This window comes from Pomacea canaliculata, linkage group LG2, assembly GCF_003073045.1.
Source record: "Pomacea canaliculata isolate SZHN2017 linkage group LG2, ASM307304v1, whole genome shotgun sequence".
NCBI classification, from domain to species: domain Eukaryota; kingdom Metazoa; phylum Mollusca; class Gastropoda; order Architaenioglossa; family Ampullariidae; genus Pomacea; species Pomacea canaliculata.
The window spans coordinates 15,869,982-15,889,939 of NC_037591.1; the positions used below are offsets into that span (position 1 = coordinate 15,869,982).

The window sequence follows — 19,958 nt, forward strand, 5'->3', positions numbered from 1 at the left end:
GTTTTTCCCTTCTTTTTTCAAACTTTGATCCATTTTGGATGAGGGTATAACAACTGCATTCTAAATATAAACTGAAAAGTATTCAAAAATAAAATTCTTTTTAGATTTCTTTCTTTCTTTTTCGTTTTTTTTTTTTATAATTTTTTTAGTCACGTGAAAATGTTCTTGACTTCTGTTTTGTCAGGGTTTCTTCAGGGCATCTTACAGAAAGGTCTGATGAGCTGATTGTTGAATTATTTTTTTCTTTTTAGTGGGACCGTAAAGCCATGTTCAGACTTCAGTTGTACAGCTTAAAAACTGTATAAACTGGTGTTTTTCATTGATTAAGACCTTTTCTGGAGAGAAAATGTTTTGAGGACAGTGAAAGGCATCAAGGGAGTGTGAAGCTTGAAAGCTAGCTCAAAGCGTTGAACTAAGAATATAAAGCATAAGCCCACAAAAAGATATGTCCTAGGGGTATAATAGTTACAAAACTGAAGCAGTAACCATCTCTGGTCAACTCTTGCTGCATTAGTTTCAGATTTTTGCTGGTGGTAAAGCAATTATACAGAGCAGCGTGAGTGTGATCATACTATTAAGTGTACTTGCATGCATGAGATAAACCATATTGTAAACATTAAATGACTGCCTGTGCAAAATGTGTCACAATAAATAGATACAGGTGCATGCTAAAAGTTATTTACTAAAAGAATTCTTGGAAATTGAATTGTTGTCTGAACATTGCCTCTTGATGTTTTGAAATAGCTGCCTAAAGCCAGGCATAATGCAAGGAGAGGGTTAGCAAAATGGGAATGTGTTCAACGGAGTATCTTACTGTAGGAAAGACCCATAGAAAAAGGTCATCTAGAAAATGTGTAATTGATTTTGAACAGGGAGTGTGCTAAGTTTGACAAAGCAAAACCACCATGGATGCTAAAATGGATGGCTACATATTCAGTTATTTTGCAACAACAAAGCAGAGCTGTCAGAGTTCCGTCAAGCTAAATTGGCTTATGTCTTATCAACAGAAGGAAATTTTATTCTTATATATGTATTTTGAAAATTAATATCTTCTAATGAACTAAGCCCAATCATTAGGAACAAATTTTGCACTCAGGTAGGTCTTAATCAGAATAATCTAAACATTTTAATTGTCAACACTGGAGAAAAATGTGTTGTGCCTTTAGACCTCATTGAAATTGAACGCAAGTCTATTTCTGCAGGTATTGCTATGGCTTTTGTCATTTTCTGTGTGATAATTTTGTATGGCTGTACGGTCCCCTTAATGTTGAGATTATGAATTTGAAAATTGAAAAACTGTGTTGGGATTGTTAATGTAGCCTATAAAGCCTTTGACCATTGTTTTGGGTATTTGTAAAGCACAGAGTAGAATCTTTGTATATAAGACATCACTGGTGACACAGGCAATGTCTGTCTCAAAATACCAGACATGGAAAGCTGACCTCTTGATAACAAATCCCATGTCCTCCCTTAACTGTTGAAATATGATTGTCACAGTCGTTTTGAAACCAGTAGGTAAAGTATTCTGAGGTGAAAATTTCATATTTTTTCCATGATCTCTTGTCTGCTGTCATAAAGATTTGCAGATGAGCTTTTCCCTAGTACATTAAGGGGTCTTCCTTTAAATTATTAGTTACATCTTCTTGTCTGTACTAACTTCTTTCTTTTTAGCCACTAGAGTGAAATAAAAAATTTTAAATCCCATGCCCAAACCCACAATAACTTTAGATTTTCCCATATTTTATATGTTAAACACTCCTGGATACAATCATTATGGCAAAAAAGAGGGGAATTCTGGGGAAACATGGTTGTACTAATAAGTTGAGGTTACTTTTTAACACCAGCTTCATTGCAGAGCTTTGGTCTCTTGTGTGTTTTGTCAGGCATGTCTGCATGCAGAGTTTAGAGTTGATTACATTTGAGATTTTGTTGTTTTATAAAATTAATTTTGTTTTCAGAGTTCTGTTTCTGTCAGTGTTTTCAGCAAAGATTTTGGCAAGAAAATTACTTACTTTTAACTCTCAACTCTAAATGGGCCTTCAGCCTTCTTTGAATAGATTTTCTTTCTCAGATAGGTTTAAATAACCAAGTTATTGCTAAATAAGAATGTGAATTAAAATGTTCTTTATCAGATGTGTAAAGTCTGATGGTTGGAAGGAAAAATATATCATTGATATTGTTAAAACTTCACTGTATTTTGCAGTGCTATTCAAATTCAAGGAAAGTTGTCATTTAAGCATCAAGTAGCATTCTTTTTTTATAGTATCATGGGACCTTCGCCTGTGACAGTTTGAACAAAGAAATTAAATGAGTTTCATTCCTGCTCAAATATTTTTACCAGCAAACGGATAGTAGGGAGCTTCAGAATGATGATCATTTGAGACAACCAAGATGGTTACACCTATAGTGAAAGCTAAATGACAGTTTCCGCCCTTGTCAAATTTGCAGTTAATTGTGCGGGAAACGTCTCTGTCGGCAGGTATGGGAGCAGGTAAAGGCTCAAAACCCAGACCTGAAGCTGTGGGAGATAGGCAAGATCATAGGCCAAATGTGGAGAGATCTTTCTGAGGCAGAGAAACAAGAATATACCGATGAATATGAGGCTGAAAAGGTTAGATCATCTTGATTTTAGGTTTACAATTTTTATAAAAATCATTTTTTAAAAAATGCTTGTAGGAAGAACATAGTGAGAAGTGTTATGATGGCTAGGTTTTATAAGCAGATTAAATGCTTCATGCGCCAATTAAAGTTCTTTTGCTTTAGAATTTGATTATAATTACCACTTTGCATTAATGTGCTCCCAGGGTAATGCAGAAATACTAGCACATCCTAATGACTTAGTGCACTGTTTTCAAAATCTTTCAGCATGTGATGAATAGTTTTATTTCTGCAGTGATTTCTGCTTTGGTGTATGTCTGAAGTAGTTGATTAGCTGTGTATAGAAGCAGCAGATATGTTTCTGAGGGTTGTGTTGTGCTCATGTTGCCTTACAGGCAGCCTACAATGAGGCCATGAAAGCCTACCACAATTCTCCTGCATACCAGGCGTGGGTAGCTGCTAAAGGAAAAGGTATTTCCATCTTCTGAAGTTTTTGAATTACAGTTACATTATTTCATGGGCTGAAACATTCTCAGACGCCATAGGAGAGCTGTGAAGTGAGATTATAGACCTAGCAAATCAGCCGATACTGCTCCTATTTTATTAAAAGCTTATTTTGTTTATTTTTCGAATAAAAAAAAAAAGCCTGGCCTGAATGTAAATACCAGCATAAACTTGCATGATGAAACTGTTGTGTATTTTTGTGACTTCTGAAATTGTGATTCTGTCTTCAGTTTTGTACAAATTGTTGCTTGTTTTTAATGGTTGGTCTTCATGTTTGCATGACTGTACTTACTGCCTTCGGAAAAGTTTAATCAGAAAAGCCTGCGTCAAAGTTTATAGTCAAAACCTGGATCATGAATCCATTACCCGATTCCCACCTTTGATATCCTGCTAGGAATAAGTGACCATTCAGCAATCAACTTCGTTTTTATTTTTTTTAGTACACTTTTGTGGCTTTCTTGGTGTTTTTCACATCTCTGAGTTGGCCATGGCTTGTAGGTTTTGGCCTGATGTGTGCATAGTCTTTACGTTTATATCTTCTTGCAAAAAAAGAAACAAAAACAACAAAAAACATTGGTGGCATTGAGCATAAAGTAGAGATGACTATATGTCATCATTATTTTTGGTCATTATTTTGAAGCTGAGAGGGAGAAGGAGACTGGAGTGGAGGAAGATGAGCCACCACCTCGCCCTGACAGAACCCCTACATCATCCCGTCAGACAGTGAGTGTATTGCTGTACCTGCCGATAGCATGTTGCATATGACATGATGATGATCTCCTTACAGGTTTTTTTTTTTTTTTTACAGCAGTCCTTCAACATGTAATCATCTGGCCCATAGGAAGACCAGAAATTGCTTTCTGTGGTTGTTAATCAGCCGATTTTTCCCCTCCCCCCTACTTCCAAATTCATTTCATGTATTTTTCATTGTCATTGTATGACAGCAGAGCAGGGATGCTAGGTGCAAAAGTTTACAATTTAAAGCACCTTTTTTTTTTAAATTTTGTATTAACCTGATTCTGCTTCTATGCTTGTCACAGGAATGGTCTGAGTTTGAAGTTATCATCTTCTTTGTGATGGTTTTGGGCTGACAATGCTGAAAAACGTTTTACCCTAGCAGATTCTTAAGCTTTGAATAAATTATTGCTTGAGGTGATCAGAAAGCACCAGGAAATAACCTAGCTCCAGTGATAGAAGCAATAAGGGAATTATACAGTTATTAGAATTTCAAAAAAAGAAAATAAGTGTAGCTTCGTTCTGCTGTTAGCTCCATTACTTTTCCTTCATACAATTTTGCTTTTAAAAGAAGGAATTGCCTTGTATTCTCACTTTCTCTGTCCCATCAGCAACTTCAAAAAGTAAAAATAGACAAGCTTGAGTGATGTAAAAGTTATGCACCATTTTAGGCAGGGAAAAAAATCCTGGCATAACTAGCATGCAGAATGTAAGTTGTACTAACTGATGAGTGTGCCGGTGTTAAAGTTATGTTCGTGTTTTTATTGGCACTTACTATGTATTGTCAGGGTTCCCAGGTCCTTGCAAGGTCCTTTTAAGTCCTTTTATATTGAATTTTCGCCAAAAGGCCTTTTAAGTCCTTTTATTTGCCATGCGGTCCTTTCAAATTCTCACACAGGTCCTTACATTTTCTCTGTGACCCTTTTAAGTCCTTTTATCGATAAAATATTACAACAAATTTATTTCCGGAGTAGACTTTGGCGCAAAATACCGACGATTTTTCGCTGCATTGCTATTTTAATCACATGACTACCCAGTCTCGCTCGCGGCGGGAACGTCCGTTTCGGCCTTTCGCGAGTTCACTCTCGTCGTGTCGACCACATTTTTTTGTCTGCTTAACAATTTGAAAGATGCCGGGGAAGTGCTCTTTTCAGGAGAAGTGGCTAAAGGAAGACAAGTATAAAGATTGGTTAATAAAAGACTCGAGCAATAAACATTTGGCACGATGTGCTGCCTGCAAAATATCTCTGAATCTTTCATCAATGGGCGAAAGTGTTCTGAAACAGCACATGGTTACCGAAAGACACCAAAGGCAAATAAAAGTATTTCTGAAAGATGCGCGCTTTTGTGTAACTGATTACTTTCGTCATCGAGAACATCCACAGCCCGCTCAAAATCAGACGGCACCGACCAGCTCTGCAAGTGTGTCCAGTAAGTTGACAATTATTTATCTTTAGCGATTCATTTAGTTAACGATGTGGGTACTTAGAAAAACACATTAAATTAAAGCGTGCATAACATTTTGCGGTTTTTTTCCACTCTTTATTAAGCCTATCGTCTAATTTACGGTGAAGCCAATAGCTTAAAGATCAGTAAATAGCAAAGAATTATTTAAATTAAAAAGTTGAGATTTTTCATTTTCTCATGATTCGAACTACAAATAGAGTTTTATACAATCACGAATCTTACTACAGCTTTGCTGCAGAAAATTGATCTGAATTTTTGGCATCTGATCAGGAAAGATTAAAAAGAAAGTATAATTAATAATGTATGCTTATTATCCTATTTTACCAGCAAATACATTATTTTTGGATTTTTAAAATCAAACAATTTAACATTAAAGCTAAATCAGTTAGCTGAAAAATAACTTTCATTTTCAACTATGCTGCCATCTTTATACTTTAACTTAGTTTAGTATTATTTATATTATCATGTCATTAATTATTGCTTTTTGAAACCTGTCTTTTATTCAGACAGAACATAATGTTTACAGACATAATGGTAACTTAAATGTTTCTTTGAATAGGTTTCGTGATGAGCAATGAACGATTGAAGGCAGAGATCCTGTGGACTCTCAAGATTGTGGAATCACACTACAGTTTCAGATCTGCTGAAAAGTCTGCTGAACTGTTTCGACTTATGTTCCCAGACAGCCAAGTAGCTGCAGAATTTAAGTGCGGTCAAACAAAGCCAGTTATCTAACTTCATTTGGGCTTGCTCCTCACTTTTCGAAATTGCTTCTGGACTGTGTAAATTCGTCGCCTGAGTATGTTCTTTTGTTTGATGAATCTTCTAACCATAAGACTCAAACTAAACAGCTGGATTTCCATGTTCGTTACTGGAGTGACAATGCTGTAAGGACTCATTACCTGACCTCGGAATTTTTGGGTCATTCCGCGGCCATAGACCTTCAACAAAAGTTCAGTAAGGTAATTAGCGAATCAAACTTCAAGCAAGCTAATTTACTTCAAATTTCTATGGATGGACCTTCTGTAAACCTAAACCTTCTTGAGAAAATTAATAACGACATGATTACCAATCACAATGTTGGTTTGTTAAATGTGGGCAGCTGTGGACTCCATGTTATGCACAATGCATTTAGGCGTGGGTGCGAGGCTTCTCAATGGGAGCTTGAGTCATTTCTTACATCTGCTTATATCTTGTTCAGAGACAGCCCAGCCAGAAGAGAAGATTATATAAAGTAACTGGTTCCACATCTTTTCCAGCCAAGTTCTGTGCTCACCGATGGCTTGAAAACAATTCTGTTGCTGAAAAAGCAATTGTTATGCTTCCATACTTGGAAAAATTTGTCAAAGCTGCAATGGAGCAAAAAAATAACATTGCCAAGAACAAATCTTTTGATATTGTAAAAGCTGGAGTCTTATCTACCCTTTGCTTTCATGTCGTCTGGCTTTCTTTAGTTTAATTGCCAGTATACTTGAACCTTTTTTGAGAAAATACCAAGCTGATCAGCCTCTTCTTCCTTTCCTTTGTTTAGACTTACATGACATTATGAAAAATCTGATGCACAAATTTATCAAGTCAAATGTACTTAATAAATGTGAAACTGCCCTCCAACTTGTGCAGGTTGATATATGCAACAGTTCTAACCATGTCAATCTGAGCATGATCGAACTTGGCTTCAGGGTTGATAGACTACTGGCTGTAGCTAAGAAACAGTCATCAGTAAACGATGGAACTCTCATGGCCTTCAGAGCTGAATGCAGAGATTTTTTGAAAGCAGTTGTTCTAAAATTGCAGGATAAATCTCCACTGAAGTACACCCTAGTGAGAAACAACTTTCTTAAACCCAAAGACCATGGGGAAAAAGACAAATCAATACAAAAATGAAAAAGGTTTTGTTGTATTGCCAAGGTGTGAAAAGGTTTGATGATGTGACTTGTGACAAGGTATTGTCAGAGTTCCGTAATTTTCTTGACAGTTCTGCAGGTGAGTGTGGTAGTAAGGCTTTTGACCCTATGACACAAAGACTGGATAGTTGGTTTTATGATGCCCTTGCTGGAAAAGCAGAGTTTCAGGTGTTGTGGTCTGTTGTCAGACAGTTACTCCTACTCTCTCATGGTCAAGCTACAGTGGAAAGAGGATTTTCATTCAACAAAGAAACAGTAGCTGACAATCTTAGTCAGACTGCACTAAAAGCACGCAGAGTAATTCTTGATCATATTCACAGTGTGGGAGGGGTGGAAAATGTTGAGATCTCCAAACCACTGATGATATCCGCTTCTAGTGCCTATGGCAGTATGAACGTTACCTCTCTGAGCAGAAGCAGCAGAAGGAAACAGAAGAAAAGCAGGTCCACAGAAAGAGATTAGGAGATGAGCTGGTAATACTCACAAAAAGGCTAAAGACCACCAGTGCCGAAGAACGACACCTGCTGGAACTGGCTGACAGACATAGTTTCCAGGCTGAAGAGCAAAAAAGTTTTTCACTTATTGAAAGATCTAACAACATGCGTTTGTTAGCCAAAGACAAGAAGAAGGAGATAACAAAGATTCAGTCAGACATTGATAGATTACAGGAAGAAATTAAAAGGTGTTGAATTGTGACATTCAGAATTAATGTTTATTCAGTTTAAATAAGCCTGCACAATTCTGTACATGTATGCTATGGAACATGTTAAAAACCAGAACTATTTAGAGGAAATTAGGTTGTGTAAAGAAATTGTATTGTTTAGTATTGGTAAAGCTGTAGGGGTGACAAAGAATTGAATTTCATCAATGAAACTTTTGCTTATAGTAGATGGATTGCTTTGTCATTTTGTAATCTTAATCTATGTGTATTAGTATATCATGCTGTTTATGTATATGTTTGCATGTGTTACATGTATGTGTAATAAGAATGCTTAAATAATATCTCAAGGTTAAAAATAAATGGGCTGTAATGCTTGACAGTTTCGACTCATTCCATCTTTGGTTTAGCATTAGGATCACACTCTTTTCATTCCTCATCTGATCCTCCAATCCTTGGCATTCCTTGTAGTCACAAGAAAATGTTTGGTCTACACATCTGTACAACACTAGTTGCCCTTCCGTATTCGCAAAAAACGCTCTTTTTTTCAAAAGTTCTTTAGAAACTTACTCTTTCTTGAACTTTGATCTTCTAGTACTACTGTGCATAGCTCTATTTCTATCTCTCTCTTCCCATTAGAGTGTGTGTGCGAGAGAGAGACACGTGAACTGACTTTTGTATTACACCAAAGAATGGCTTTCAGGTTTTTGCAATTATTATTACTTAGATTTCTAGAAAACTTGGAACATTAACGGTGTATGTTATCAGCGCGCTAAGGACACTTTTTAAGTTATCTAATCTAAATATGGCAGACAGGCATCAAAATTAACTCTTTGATTATTTATTACTAGAAATACATGTATTTGAGATCATAGAGAAGACCACAGATTCATAAATAATACATCTTTCCGACCACACAAGAGAAAAACTTAAGCATTGATGACTGTCACTTAGGTCCTTTCGAATGCATGAAAGGTCCTTTTAAGGTCCTTTTTTGGCACCATCCCTGATCCCTGGGAACCCTGATTGTTCAGAGAAGTGTAGTTACAAATGATCGAAGGGTACTGCAGTTGCACATTCTTCAAAGCAAAGCTTTAGAATGTGCACACAAAAAAATGGGAAATTGGACTTTGGGTAGATAGGCAAGTCACCTGCAAATCAAATATACCATTCCAAGATGCATTAAAACACATCTTGCAGACCATATGCAATTTATGGGTTCTTGGCATTTTGTTGAATGTAGCCTTGACTTCTATATGTCCATTACCTTTATATTTGCAAGCACCAGACAAAGAGTTGCAAGAATAGCTAGTTTCTAATATTTTCTTATATCAGATACATGTGTGCACAAAGGTTGAAAGTTATTCAGTGTGTTGAGTTTCACATAATGTGCAACTAGGTTACCGAGAATTTGTATTCTATTCATTGCTGCCTTGGAAGCATGGCCTGAATCGTATCTGCTTGATGATGCTTTTTTTTTAAGCTTTTGGGCTTCATGTTTGCTTTTTTGCTATTTTCTACTATCGAGGAATTTGAAGAGAGGGAGGACATTTTCCCTGCAGCTATTATGCATAGAGAGGGAACCAAGATATCACCACAAAAGTTATAAAGTGAAATAAATTTTTCTGTTTATAGAAGAAATGTATAGACTTTGAATGCATGATAACAATATGTGTGCTGGAAGAAATGGACATAAATAAACACATATACATCAAGACAGGCAGTAGTGTATTCATTATCAAGAGAGGCAACATAAACACCAGACTTTTTATTACCTCGACCCCAAAATCTGCATAATATTTTCCATTTGTTGTCTTCTTGACTGCAGCAATGATGGTCTCCATGTTCTCCTGTGTAAGGCTGTAATTTGGTTATTTGTTTGCTTTGACCAATTTATTTATAATTGGCAACATTCTGAATGGTTTTGTGTTGTGTAGCAAAGCCAGAAACTGGAGATGCCTCGGATCAGCATACAGCCAGCTGAGGATGATGATGGTGAGCATGGGTGATATGCTTTTCTGAGGAAGTTGGGTGGCAGTAGTTGCTGTTGCTGCCACTTGTTAAACGTTTATTTAATAAATATTTTAGGTAAATATTTCGTGATCAAAATATTTATGTACAAGAAATAAAATAATTAAGAACATCTGTAAAATTGTAACATACATTTAAGAGTTGTAAAATGTATGCTTTAATCACAAGTATTTTTGTTTATGTTCCTGCCATATTTGCTTGTGTTCTCTTTTGTGTTGTTTTTGTCTTTCCATTTTCATGACATTTTTGTGTTTTTCTCAGATCCTGATGATGGCTTCTCAGTAAAACACATTGCACATGCCCGCTACTTGCGTAACCACCGACTGATCAATGAAATATTTAGTGACAGTGTGGTACCTGATGTCCGCACAGTGGTAACAGTTGGTCGAATGAGTGTATTAAAGCGACAAGTGCAGTCACTCACAATGCATCAGGTTGGTGCTCTGTGTGTGTGGTAATAATAAATAAAAGTGAACTTATGTAGCGCCATATCTTGGCCCTAGGGACAAGCTCATGGTACTTTACAGTAAAAAAGACACACATGAATGCACGCAACATGACATGCAAAAGTTGTTTTCTAGAGAATGCCATAGGCTGCCAATACTCCTTTTCACACCACAGGTCCAGTCATAGAACAGATTTAATAGGTACAAGTCTTTTTATTTTGGTTTGCTGCTCATTGAGTTGGCTGTAAAATGTCTCTTTGAAAAGCCAAATTGAGCTCACAAACCGTCGGAAGAGGAGCAGTGCAGTAATGGTTTTAAAACTATACATTACACATTTTTGGTTGATCTTTTTGGGGGGGCAGTCGTCTCATATTTTTTGTGCTCTTGCTATGATACATGTCAGTATTGTGCTACTATTTCTTCGCTCAAAGATTTTGAGGCTGAAGACACAGGCCACTTCATAAAGGCCATTGACAGTGGTAGTCCTGTGCTTCTTCATCTGCTGTTGTATTTGCCATAAGCAGGTTATTTTTTAATCTTCTGCAGAAAAAGCTGGAGGCCGAACTACACCAGATTGAAGAGCGACATGAAATTAAAAAACGGAAGTTTTTGGAGTCCAGCGAGGGATTTCATGAGGAACTGAAAAGGGTCAGTAGTCTGCAAATAATAATTGATTACATTGCAACATGAAACCAACTGGCATAGAGAATTGCAAACATGGCAATCAGACTATTGAGAATGCTTTAACATCATTGTGCAGCTGTGTGAAAACAAACCTCAGATATCAGAGGAAATGTTCTACAACATGATTCAGCGTGCTCGTGAGGATCTGAAGCAGCGCCACCTGCAGCTGGCTCATCAGCAGGAAGAAGAGCGCCGACGCCAAGCCTGCATAGATGAAGATCGTCGACGCTCAGAAGAAGGAAAGAAAACAAGTATGTTGCAAATATCATTTGACGTAGAATATGAAAAAGCACAGATAGAAGACTGATGGGAATCAATAGCAGCTTGGATTAGTAGTGGGGAGACAGATTTTACAATTGTAAAATGTGTCCTCTGTAAAAAAAACTTGCTTGTCTTGTGTATGTTTGTCCATCCAGAAAACAGCTTTGCCAGATAATTATTCATTTTTGTTAATCAATTGTAAGAGATTTCCATCTGCCCCTCCATTTTATAACAACTGTTTGCCTTGTAATTATAGAAGAAAATTGTGGATTTTTTGGTTTTGTTTTTGTTTATTCATTGCCCTTTAGTATTCTGGTTACCACATTCACTGCCAGGTTACCAACCCAAAGCCATCCTACTTTTTGATTTTCCTTAAAATACGCTGCAGAGAGAGTGCACTGCTTAATCAGTTGTTGAAAAAAGTGTAATGTTTTGTGAGTTGGTTTTAGCCTATTTAGAATATTTAGATTTGAGAAAACTTGAAAATTTTTTCTTTGTAGCACCAAGCCCAGCTTTGCAGAAGACAGACTCAATGGACTCACAAGATTTAGGCATGCCTCAAGTAAACCAAGTGGAAGACGAATCTATGGAGACTGACAGCAGACAGGAAGAGGTACACAAGTCACAAGGAATTTGTATATCCAAAGAGTTTTAGGCAGGAGAAGTTTCTTTTAGTTTTCCCTTTCTGCCTGTATTAGTCTGGAAGAAGAAAGATGAAGGAAAAGCATTTTTAGACAAGATCTCCTGTAAATGTCATGCTGTTTCTGCAAGACTGCCAGAGATAGTATGAGTTCACAAACTGGATGATCAGATGCATTAAAAAGAGGGGAAAAGCAGCAAAAGAGGCAGTCACCAGATGCTTAAAAAACAACCCTTCAAAATGTACAATAAGTTTTCCTCATATATGTTGTGTAAAGAGAAATTATTTTTAAATTCTTCTGATCAGCTTTTTGCCTCCCTCATTGTGTTCTCTTTGTTGTTTATGAACAAGTAACCAACAATGTCCCTGAGGGAAACCAGCATGAGTAGACAAATACACTTTTCCAGATGTAATGTGAGATAATTGTAGACACTAAAGGCTGAAAAGGAGCTAGTAAACATCTCAGCTTGCTGAACTGCTGTATACCATCATTAGACCTTATTTGCTTGCTCTAGCTTGTAGCTTGTGTAAAAGTCACTTGCTGAGGATGGGTGGGGACAGCGGCTGTAGCGGATTATCTTTGTGCACCTGTTTTGTTGTCACTTTCATAATTTTCATTTGCTTGGGGAGGAAATCCCTTGACACTACCTCCACCCTCCACCACCTCAACCACATTTTTTTTTTTTTGCATGCTTTTATGGCTATCTACATGTGCACAAGTTTTTCCCTTTTGGAGTTTTGGCTAGCTTTTGTTATTGGTTGTTAAAATGTTTTTGAGTTTTCTGTATTTTTTAAAGTGTTATGTGTGGATTTGTTGTCCACTCTTTGTCAAATGTTACACACTCAAACAAATACTTGAAAGGTTCATTTACCTTACAGCTTGGTACATAGCAAATAGTTTACTGTCCAATGTTTTTTCAGATGAAAACAGATGAAAATCCTGCCAATGAGGTTGCCAAAGAAAAAGACAGTACACAGGAGATGGTTAGTGGTCTAGTAGTGGAGGTTTTTTTTTTAAGCAAAAATTCTTTTCCAAACAGTTTTTAATGGAGACTAGCAATGGATTTTTGTACCTTAGGCTTCTAGGAAGCAGTAGTCAAAGGATGGGTAATTCTTAACTGTAGTCTTTTCTAACCACCATTATAAATAGTTCTATTAGAAGAGGATGCTAAAAAAGCCTTGGAGTGTTATTAACTAGAACAGCTTTGTAAAATTGATCCTTGATCCTCCCAGCTTGACTGGTCATAGAATCAATTTCTTAGGGTTGATCTTTCATGTAGATTGTGCATAAAGTTTCTCAAAATATTAGCAATCTGAGGAGCACTCGCTGTACTGGGAGGGGATGAAGAAAGTCATCATCCCAAGTCATGGTGGTATTTTGAAAGTACAATAACTTAGAGACAAAAATTCACTTGTCTGTATATACATAACAACATCACAGAAATGATGTCCTTAGAGCCCGAGTGTCCATTGCCCTCCTCTTCAGAACATGAAAACAGAGTGGGATGCTCCATCTAGTCAGGAAGAGCAAATACCAAAGGAAGAAAGTGAAGAAAAACAAATGGAAAATATGGATGACACACCCATGGACACCTCTGAGGCTTTGGAACTGGTGTGTATTTTTATCATTTTTGTTAATTTCCTTCTTTCACGCTTTTTTTTCAGTGTAGGAGAAGCCACAGCATCGTATAGCAGTCTGCAAAGGGGAAAACAGTGGACACTGAATGGCTATTTAGAAAAAGAAAAATGTGACTACAAACTGTACATGACAGGCTTGCCTTGGATTTTATATAAAATATGACATCCTTTTGATCCCATTTATTAACAGATTCTGGTGTTCACATGTTGGCATATCTGTGGAAGGTTAATCCTGTGAGTTATCGGGATCTTCCTAGCATAACTTTGATATCTAGGACAAAGAAAACAGTGCATGTGCTCTATAGGGAATAATTACAGTGACATGGTGACATCATTATCCAAATCCGATGCTTTGCTATTAGGGAAAATTACTCCATATTAGCAAACAATTTTTTTTTTAAGTAGCTGTCATACAACCCATTTATGTATGTATGCAGCCTGCAAAATCTTGTCATGCTACCAGCTGACATGACAGGATCATAGAAAGTATTTGTATTGTTAAAGGTGTATTGTAGTAATTAAATAAATGTGTTAAAACATGTTGGTATTGGAAGATTGCACTAGGTAATTTTGGGAATTTTTTCGATAATGATTAATGAAAATTATTAATTGATTTCTGCTTATTTCATAGTTTTCTATAGCATTTTGTAACTTTATTTTGTCCAGCTAGTTATTGTTAAATCTTATCCTTGAAAATGAGTAAAACCAAAATTGCTAGTTTTAAATAGGAGTAGGAGCAAGTGTAGGAGCCATTTCCCTTCCACTGGGACACCCGATCCTTTTTTTTTTTTTTTTTTTTTTTGTCAGCTAACCCTGTAGCAGGATTTGTACATTTTTTTTAATTGTACGGAAGTTTTAGTGGTAAATTTGCTTCGGAGAGAAGTTGGTCTTAGTTCTTTACTTTTGTCTTTGTGGTCACATACTCAACAAATTCACATTATACAGAAAAGAGGATTAAAATCTTAGGATTTTCCAAAACAGCAGGCTTGTTGTCAGAAACACATATGTCCATTTGTTTTTGTGTATTTCAGCTGTATCTGTTTACATTAACTGATGTTTATTGGTCTCAGCATGGGCTAAGGCTTTCTGTGGCATGAGTGCTTGGGCATTTTCTCATGTTTTGTTTTACCCTGGAGATCCCTTACACGCAGTATTGCTTTCAGTTAAATGATCTCTGTTAATCATGTCCCTTTTTTCTGTATCGTTATATGCTGTATTGCATGGATGACATAAACAGGGTTTGTGATATAATAGATGGTTGCTATGGGTCTGGCACATAAATGGATGGAGTGTGTTTATGAAAAACAGCTGAGAACAGATTTCTAAAAAAAAATTTTTGATAGTAGATTTGCATCCCTTTTGGCATGGAAAGGAATGGTAATTTTTAATTTAACAGGCATCTTTTCTCTTATAGTGAAGGCAGAAATTTATTGGGCTGTTTGTGTATTCCAGCAAATCAGGTAACTATGACTGTTGTATTCCTTGAGATGATTGTGGTGGCAAAATTATTAACTGCAGATCCCTAGTGTGTCTTTTCGCTTTCTAACAGGAACCTACCCCATCACCACCTTCAGAAACTGAAAAGATGCCAGATGTTTGTCAGCCATCCGAAGAAGCCATTCAGACAAGAGCTGACACAGAGCCAGAGCCAGAGCCAGTTTCATCAGATGTGACTGAACCAGAGATACTACAACACCCACAGTCAAATAAAGGTGACACATTTTTGATAGAGCATTATCTTTATGAGAAAGCTTTTGCCTTCATATTTGGGTTTTTTATTTTGCTTTTTCATTCAAGAGAGTGCTATGATAAAACTGATTTTTTTTCCCCTTTTTTACAAAATTTTTTTATTTTGTCTTCAAAACAGTTTTGTCTAATGGCCAACCGTCGGAGATAGCCAGTAGCGTGGAAGTGCCAGACCAACAGCCCCCATCGGAGTCCATAGCCTGCGTGCCACCATGCACTGAGAATGCAGAACATGTAACCATTCCAGAAGCCGAACAGCCAGCCTTTACTGCAACTGAAGAATGCTCTGATACCGGTGAACAAGTCACCAAGGACAGCGGAAAAGATGATGAGACAGAATAAGAGACATCCCATTGACTTCATGTGTCAGAACATTAAAAGATTGTGTCCAGTCTAGATTTGATGGTGATTGTGAGAGTGCATTGAGGCTTTATGATGAGAAGCTGAGGATTGATGATCAACATGAAAGGCTGAATTTGTTGTTAATTTTTCTCTATGATGCTTTTTGCTTCAAAGTTACCTGGTCTGTGGCTTGCAGTAATGAGCAGCACATCTTGCTGTCTTGATACAAAAAAAATGCACCTAGAACTGTTCAGTTTCGATTGTTTAAAAGTTTAACTGGTCTCTGCACCTAGAACTGTTCATTGTTGGTCATTTCAAAGCTTGCCTTGTCCCTACATTCTTGGGTCATCTGATTCATTGATGGGGGCAAAGATTTCCATATATCGGCAAAGATTTCCATATATCGACAGGACAACATGGTGGTGACAATGTATTTCACTAATTTTTCTCTTTTAACGCAGTGCTAATGTTTTATAGCCCTTCTTTTGATTTTTTCACTGTGGTGGAGAGGACCTCCTACTTGTAGGCAGACTTGCTCTTTTCAGTGTTCTGAGAATAATAAATGTGTAAAAAAAAAATGTATTTTGGTGTCTTGTAAATTATTTTGCATGTTATGATTCAGTTGTTTTTTTTTAAATAATGGTAATAAGAATTGCTATTTCATTTGAAACAATACTATAACCTATCCACATCCACCAGACTCGTACATTCATGTTTCAGACAGTTGCATTCATTCCCACACAGTAACCGTCACAAGTTGTTCACTGACATGTTAAGGATGCATTTATTCCACAAAATCTCATTTATTGTTACTTTTTCAGTTATAATCAGTTAATCTGGATGTCTCAAATCACCGTTAGTGTCATAGTTAAGCATTTTTAACAAAAATTTTGGTAAAGAATCTACTAGCATTGAAAGAATTTTCCTTTCGTAATCTATAGTATTTTAGTTACACTAGAAACATTGCAGATTAACTTGTCACTCAGGTGTGAAATGCTGTAATTTTTTTCCATTTTAATACACAGAATTGCAACACTGAGGAGTCCACTCTGGGTTTGTCATTTATGAGTTGTCAGCTTGGCACCAAAAGAAAGCACCTATAGTACATATGCAGCTTAATGATTTTCTTTGTCTCCATGAATGCCTTGATTAAGCTGAGAATTTTTGGCAGGGAAAAAAGTCTAAACTTTCAAAATAATTGCTTGAGAGTGTGTATTGTTTGTAGACTCTCAACAAAATAATATACAAAAGTATAAATAAAAATGGTTTAGCTGATATTCAAACTGCGTGTGTGAATACCTAGAAAGATAATGTATCGTCTTCTTAGCTGTGACATGTCTCCACCGTCAAAGTGGCATAACAACACAACACCAGGATGTCACATAAAGAATATTCATTAAGGAAGTCCCTCACGATTCTCTTCTTAATATGAGATATTCTGGCTCCTTCCACAAAGAAACCTACTGATTCAACTTTATTGCATAAAGCACACTTCTAGTGATGATCAGTCATCTTCCAAAAGCAGGTAAATGACGAAAAGTTTATTGACAATGACCAATATATGTATTTCTTGGTTAAGACCTTGCAAAAGACGGTTTTGCAAGAAAATGTCTCTGTCAGTGACCCTTTAAGTTCATGCCACAAGCATCAAATTTCAGTTTGCTCAATAGTGGAGCTGTTGTTTACAGACAACACCAAACTCTTCTCTCCACACTTAAACCAAGAAAAATAAAATGGTAAAGATAAATTATCACAGACATTTTCATTGTTTTTGAAAGGAAAATGCCACACCATTTGCATTGCTCAAATACCATAATGTGAAAAGCATTTCCTTTTGCAATTGTTTGGTGTCAGGTGTGGGCCATAATCTTTCCTTTGTGCAAGCAGCAGTTTCAAGGTGCCACATGATTTGGCAGGGTGAAATATCAGCTGGTACTTTGCTATATTGAAACACATTTTCTGACCTGCTCCTGTCTTCAGTTTTGAAATGTGAAAGGTCAGCATAAACTTTCTTCAAGATGTGAGTGACTCACAAACTAGCTTGGAGATGGTGCAGAGGTCTATGTGCAGATCTCTAAAACTCTGTGACTGACACAGATTGCCCACATCATGCAAGAAAAAGTTTATTCCCTTAGAAGTTTTTGAAACAGCCAATCCAGATGCTTCCAGAACAACTGCATGATTGTCATTATAAAAAGAAGCATGTTAAGTTACTTGAGCCAAATTATATCGGCTAACATTTCCAATGCTTCAATAGTGAAGGTCTTGATCCACTGAGCATCCAGCACAACAACAGAAGTTCTGGCAATGTCTCCCTTTGCCACATCTTTGATAGCTGGATTTTTTTTTTTTTTTTTTGCTATTTAGCATTTTCGAAAATTACTTTTTGGTGCTGTTTACAGCTGCATCTCGCAGTCGTCTGATGTATTCAGCACCCCACTCTCGCAGGAGGTTCTGCAAAACAAAGAAAAAGAATAGTTTATTGCAGAAAGGCTAAAAAAGACAACTAAGAATAAATAAAGAGCTAAACATTTTATTGGAGGTGGGAGTATGGAGGTGTGGTCGTGAAACTTGAAAATCCTAAGACTAAAATCCTGAGTTGCAAAGGTCTTTTATTCTGACAAAATTTTAATTTGCATGGTACTACTTTTTTTTTTGCAGGTGTCTTCATTGCAAAGAGTGTTCCATTGTGTTTCCTTTGCCTCATCAGTCCTATGCTGGGTTTATCCACCATTAGTTTTATAGCACTCATCAGTACTGTATATGATTGGATATTGTAAACAACAATATATGGAACTATGTATACCTTGGCACCTAAGACTATCACACTTGTAAACTAATGCCTTTATTTTAGGCTTGCTAGTACTACACTCAGTCTTTGTTCATTTTTCCCATAAGGTATACTGACCTCGCAATATTCGTAGGAGCGACGCAGTCGTAAATGAACGTTTCTCATCTCCTCATCGGAGAACACATAGCGGGCCACCTCGCCGGGCATGGGCTGTGTGGGGAAGATGGAAAGTGTTAAGAGATCATTAAGTAGGAGAAATTAACATTGTGAGCATTTCTAAAGGATTATTCTCAAGTCAAAGCCACAAAATACATCAGAGCAAGGACCGTATCAGATAATGCCTTTGACCAAAGATGCTAACAGCAAAGGACTAAGGAAGGGGTCCAACTTTGTGTGCGTGCAAAATTAGGTAAGTCACAGTGCAAGATGGGTGGGAGAAGGGGAGAAGGGAAGGGAAATTGGTGTTTTATGCCAAGCCAGCAACTGAGACTATATCACGGTAAAGCAGCCAGCCCTGTAAACAGAAGCCACATGCAGACAAAGAACAGCGTACCCAAGACGAGAGCTGAACCCAGAACAGCCAATTAACTCTCACTGTATTGGCTACCGAACCACCCCGCAGTGCAAGATATTAGTTCCCCTAATCTGAGTAACCCTCTTCGCTCACAAGCATCACACTGCACAGAAAGAGGTCAACACTGTGACCTCATAATATGCCTCATTACATCATGTTTCCATTTTCCATCTCACCCACCCTGGCTGAACCTTCACAGTGTAGACGTCTCAAGATGAGCGCACTGACCTAACTATAGGTGTGTGCAATGACCCAAGGAAACATGCGCAGGGACTTATAAAGGTATAGTAACCCGAGCGACCTATACAGATCGAGCTATGTGCGCACTGCAGGTTTGAGTAGTGTCCAATAAAGGTATGCCCGGTGAACCGTATAAAGACTCGCGGCGCTCGATCGGTAGTGAAGTGGTTTTAAAAAATCGCTTGTGTAAAGGTCCGCGGTTCAGATTTCGTGTCGGGACAGTCTGTGACACCTGTTCGCAGGAATGGCTGTCTCTCCCCTGTAGTGCGAAATCGCCTCAAGATGGAAGCACTTTCCTTCTAAACCAACCAACCGAAAGAAAGTTTGCGCAATCTCGGACAGAGACGATGACCTACGAACTTACACGCAGTGACCTGAAGAGTGTTGATCAGCGATCTACAATCATGGAAGGCAGTGACCTACCATCATGGGGGCATCAGGTGGTGTGGACACCCTCCGGACCAGGAAGAGCATGACAGTGGACAGCACCTTCAAGTTCCTCTCAGCGACCTCAGTTAGCTGCTCCGTGGACAGGCCGTAGTCTACAGGCTTCATCAACAGCTGCAGTGGAGTAATATTTTAAAGTATTTCAGTTTATGGACTTTCTAACACTTATTAATGTTACATCAAATTAACAATCATCTGGTTTACACTTCATCTCGAGCAAAAGGAGCCGCTGAAGCTGTTAATTTGTGTCAA

At 37.4% G+C, this 19,958-nt stretch overlaps 2 protein-coding genes across 31 annotated transcripts in view; one reads left to right on the forward strand and one right to left on the reverse strand.

Moving 5' to 3' along the window:
- Positions 1–16,236, forward strand: part of LOC112557886 (SWI/SNF-related matrix-associated actin-dependent regulator of chromatin subfamily E member 1-like) — a 30,889-nt gene extending 14,653 nt beyond the window's left edge. For 17 of the 26 annotated variants that reach the window (XM_025227983.1, XM_025227984.1, XM_025227986.1 and 14 more), the window contains 13 exons: positions 185–211; positions 2,480–2,611; positions 2,994–3,069; positions 3,743–3,825; positions 9,804–9,861; positions 10,159–10,331; positions 10,890–10,991; positions 11,104–11,278; positions 11,789–11,901; positions 12,850–12,912; positions 13,385–13,540; positions 15,116–15,278; positions 15,434–16,236. In XM_025227983.1, the coding sequence (XP_025083768.1) occupies positions 185–211; positions 2,480–2,611; positions 2,994–3,069; positions 3,743–3,825; positions 9,804–9,861; positions 10,159–10,331; positions 10,890–10,991; positions 11,104–11,278; positions 11,789–11,901; positions 12,850–12,912; positions 13,385–13,540; positions 15,116–15,278; positions 15,434–15,654 (1,542 nt within the window). In that variant the 3' untranslated portion in view covers positions 15,655–16,236. The remainder of the gene's footprint in view (positions 1–184; positions 212–2,479; positions 2,612–2,993; positions 3,070–3,742; positions 3,826–9,803; positions 9,862–10,158; positions 10,332–10,889; positions 10,992–11,103; positions 11,279–11,788; positions 11,902–12,849; positions 12,913–13,384; positions 13,541–15,115; positions 15,279–15,433) is intronic. The other 9 variants (XM_025227987.1, XM_025227989.1, XM_025227991.1 and 6 more) reach the window with 1 other exon arrangement.
- A 796-nt stretch (positions 16,237–17,032) lies between these two features.
- Positions 17,033–19,958, reverse strand: part of LOC112557888 — a 30,175-nt gene continuing 27,249 nt past the window's right edge. For all 5 annotated transcript variants that reach the window (XM_025228011.1, XM_025228013.1, XM_025228014.1 and 2 more), the window contains 3 exons: positions 19,683–19,820; positions 18,563–18,655; positions 17,033–18,108 (listed from right to left, as the gene is read on the reverse strand). In XM_025228011.1, the coding sequence (XP_025083796.1) occupies positions 18,034–18,108; positions 18,563–18,655; positions 19,683–19,820 (306 nt within the window). In that variant the 3' untranslated portion in view covers positions 17,033–18,033. The remainder of the gene's footprint in view (positions 18,109–18,562; positions 18,656–19,682; positions 19,821–19,958) is intronic.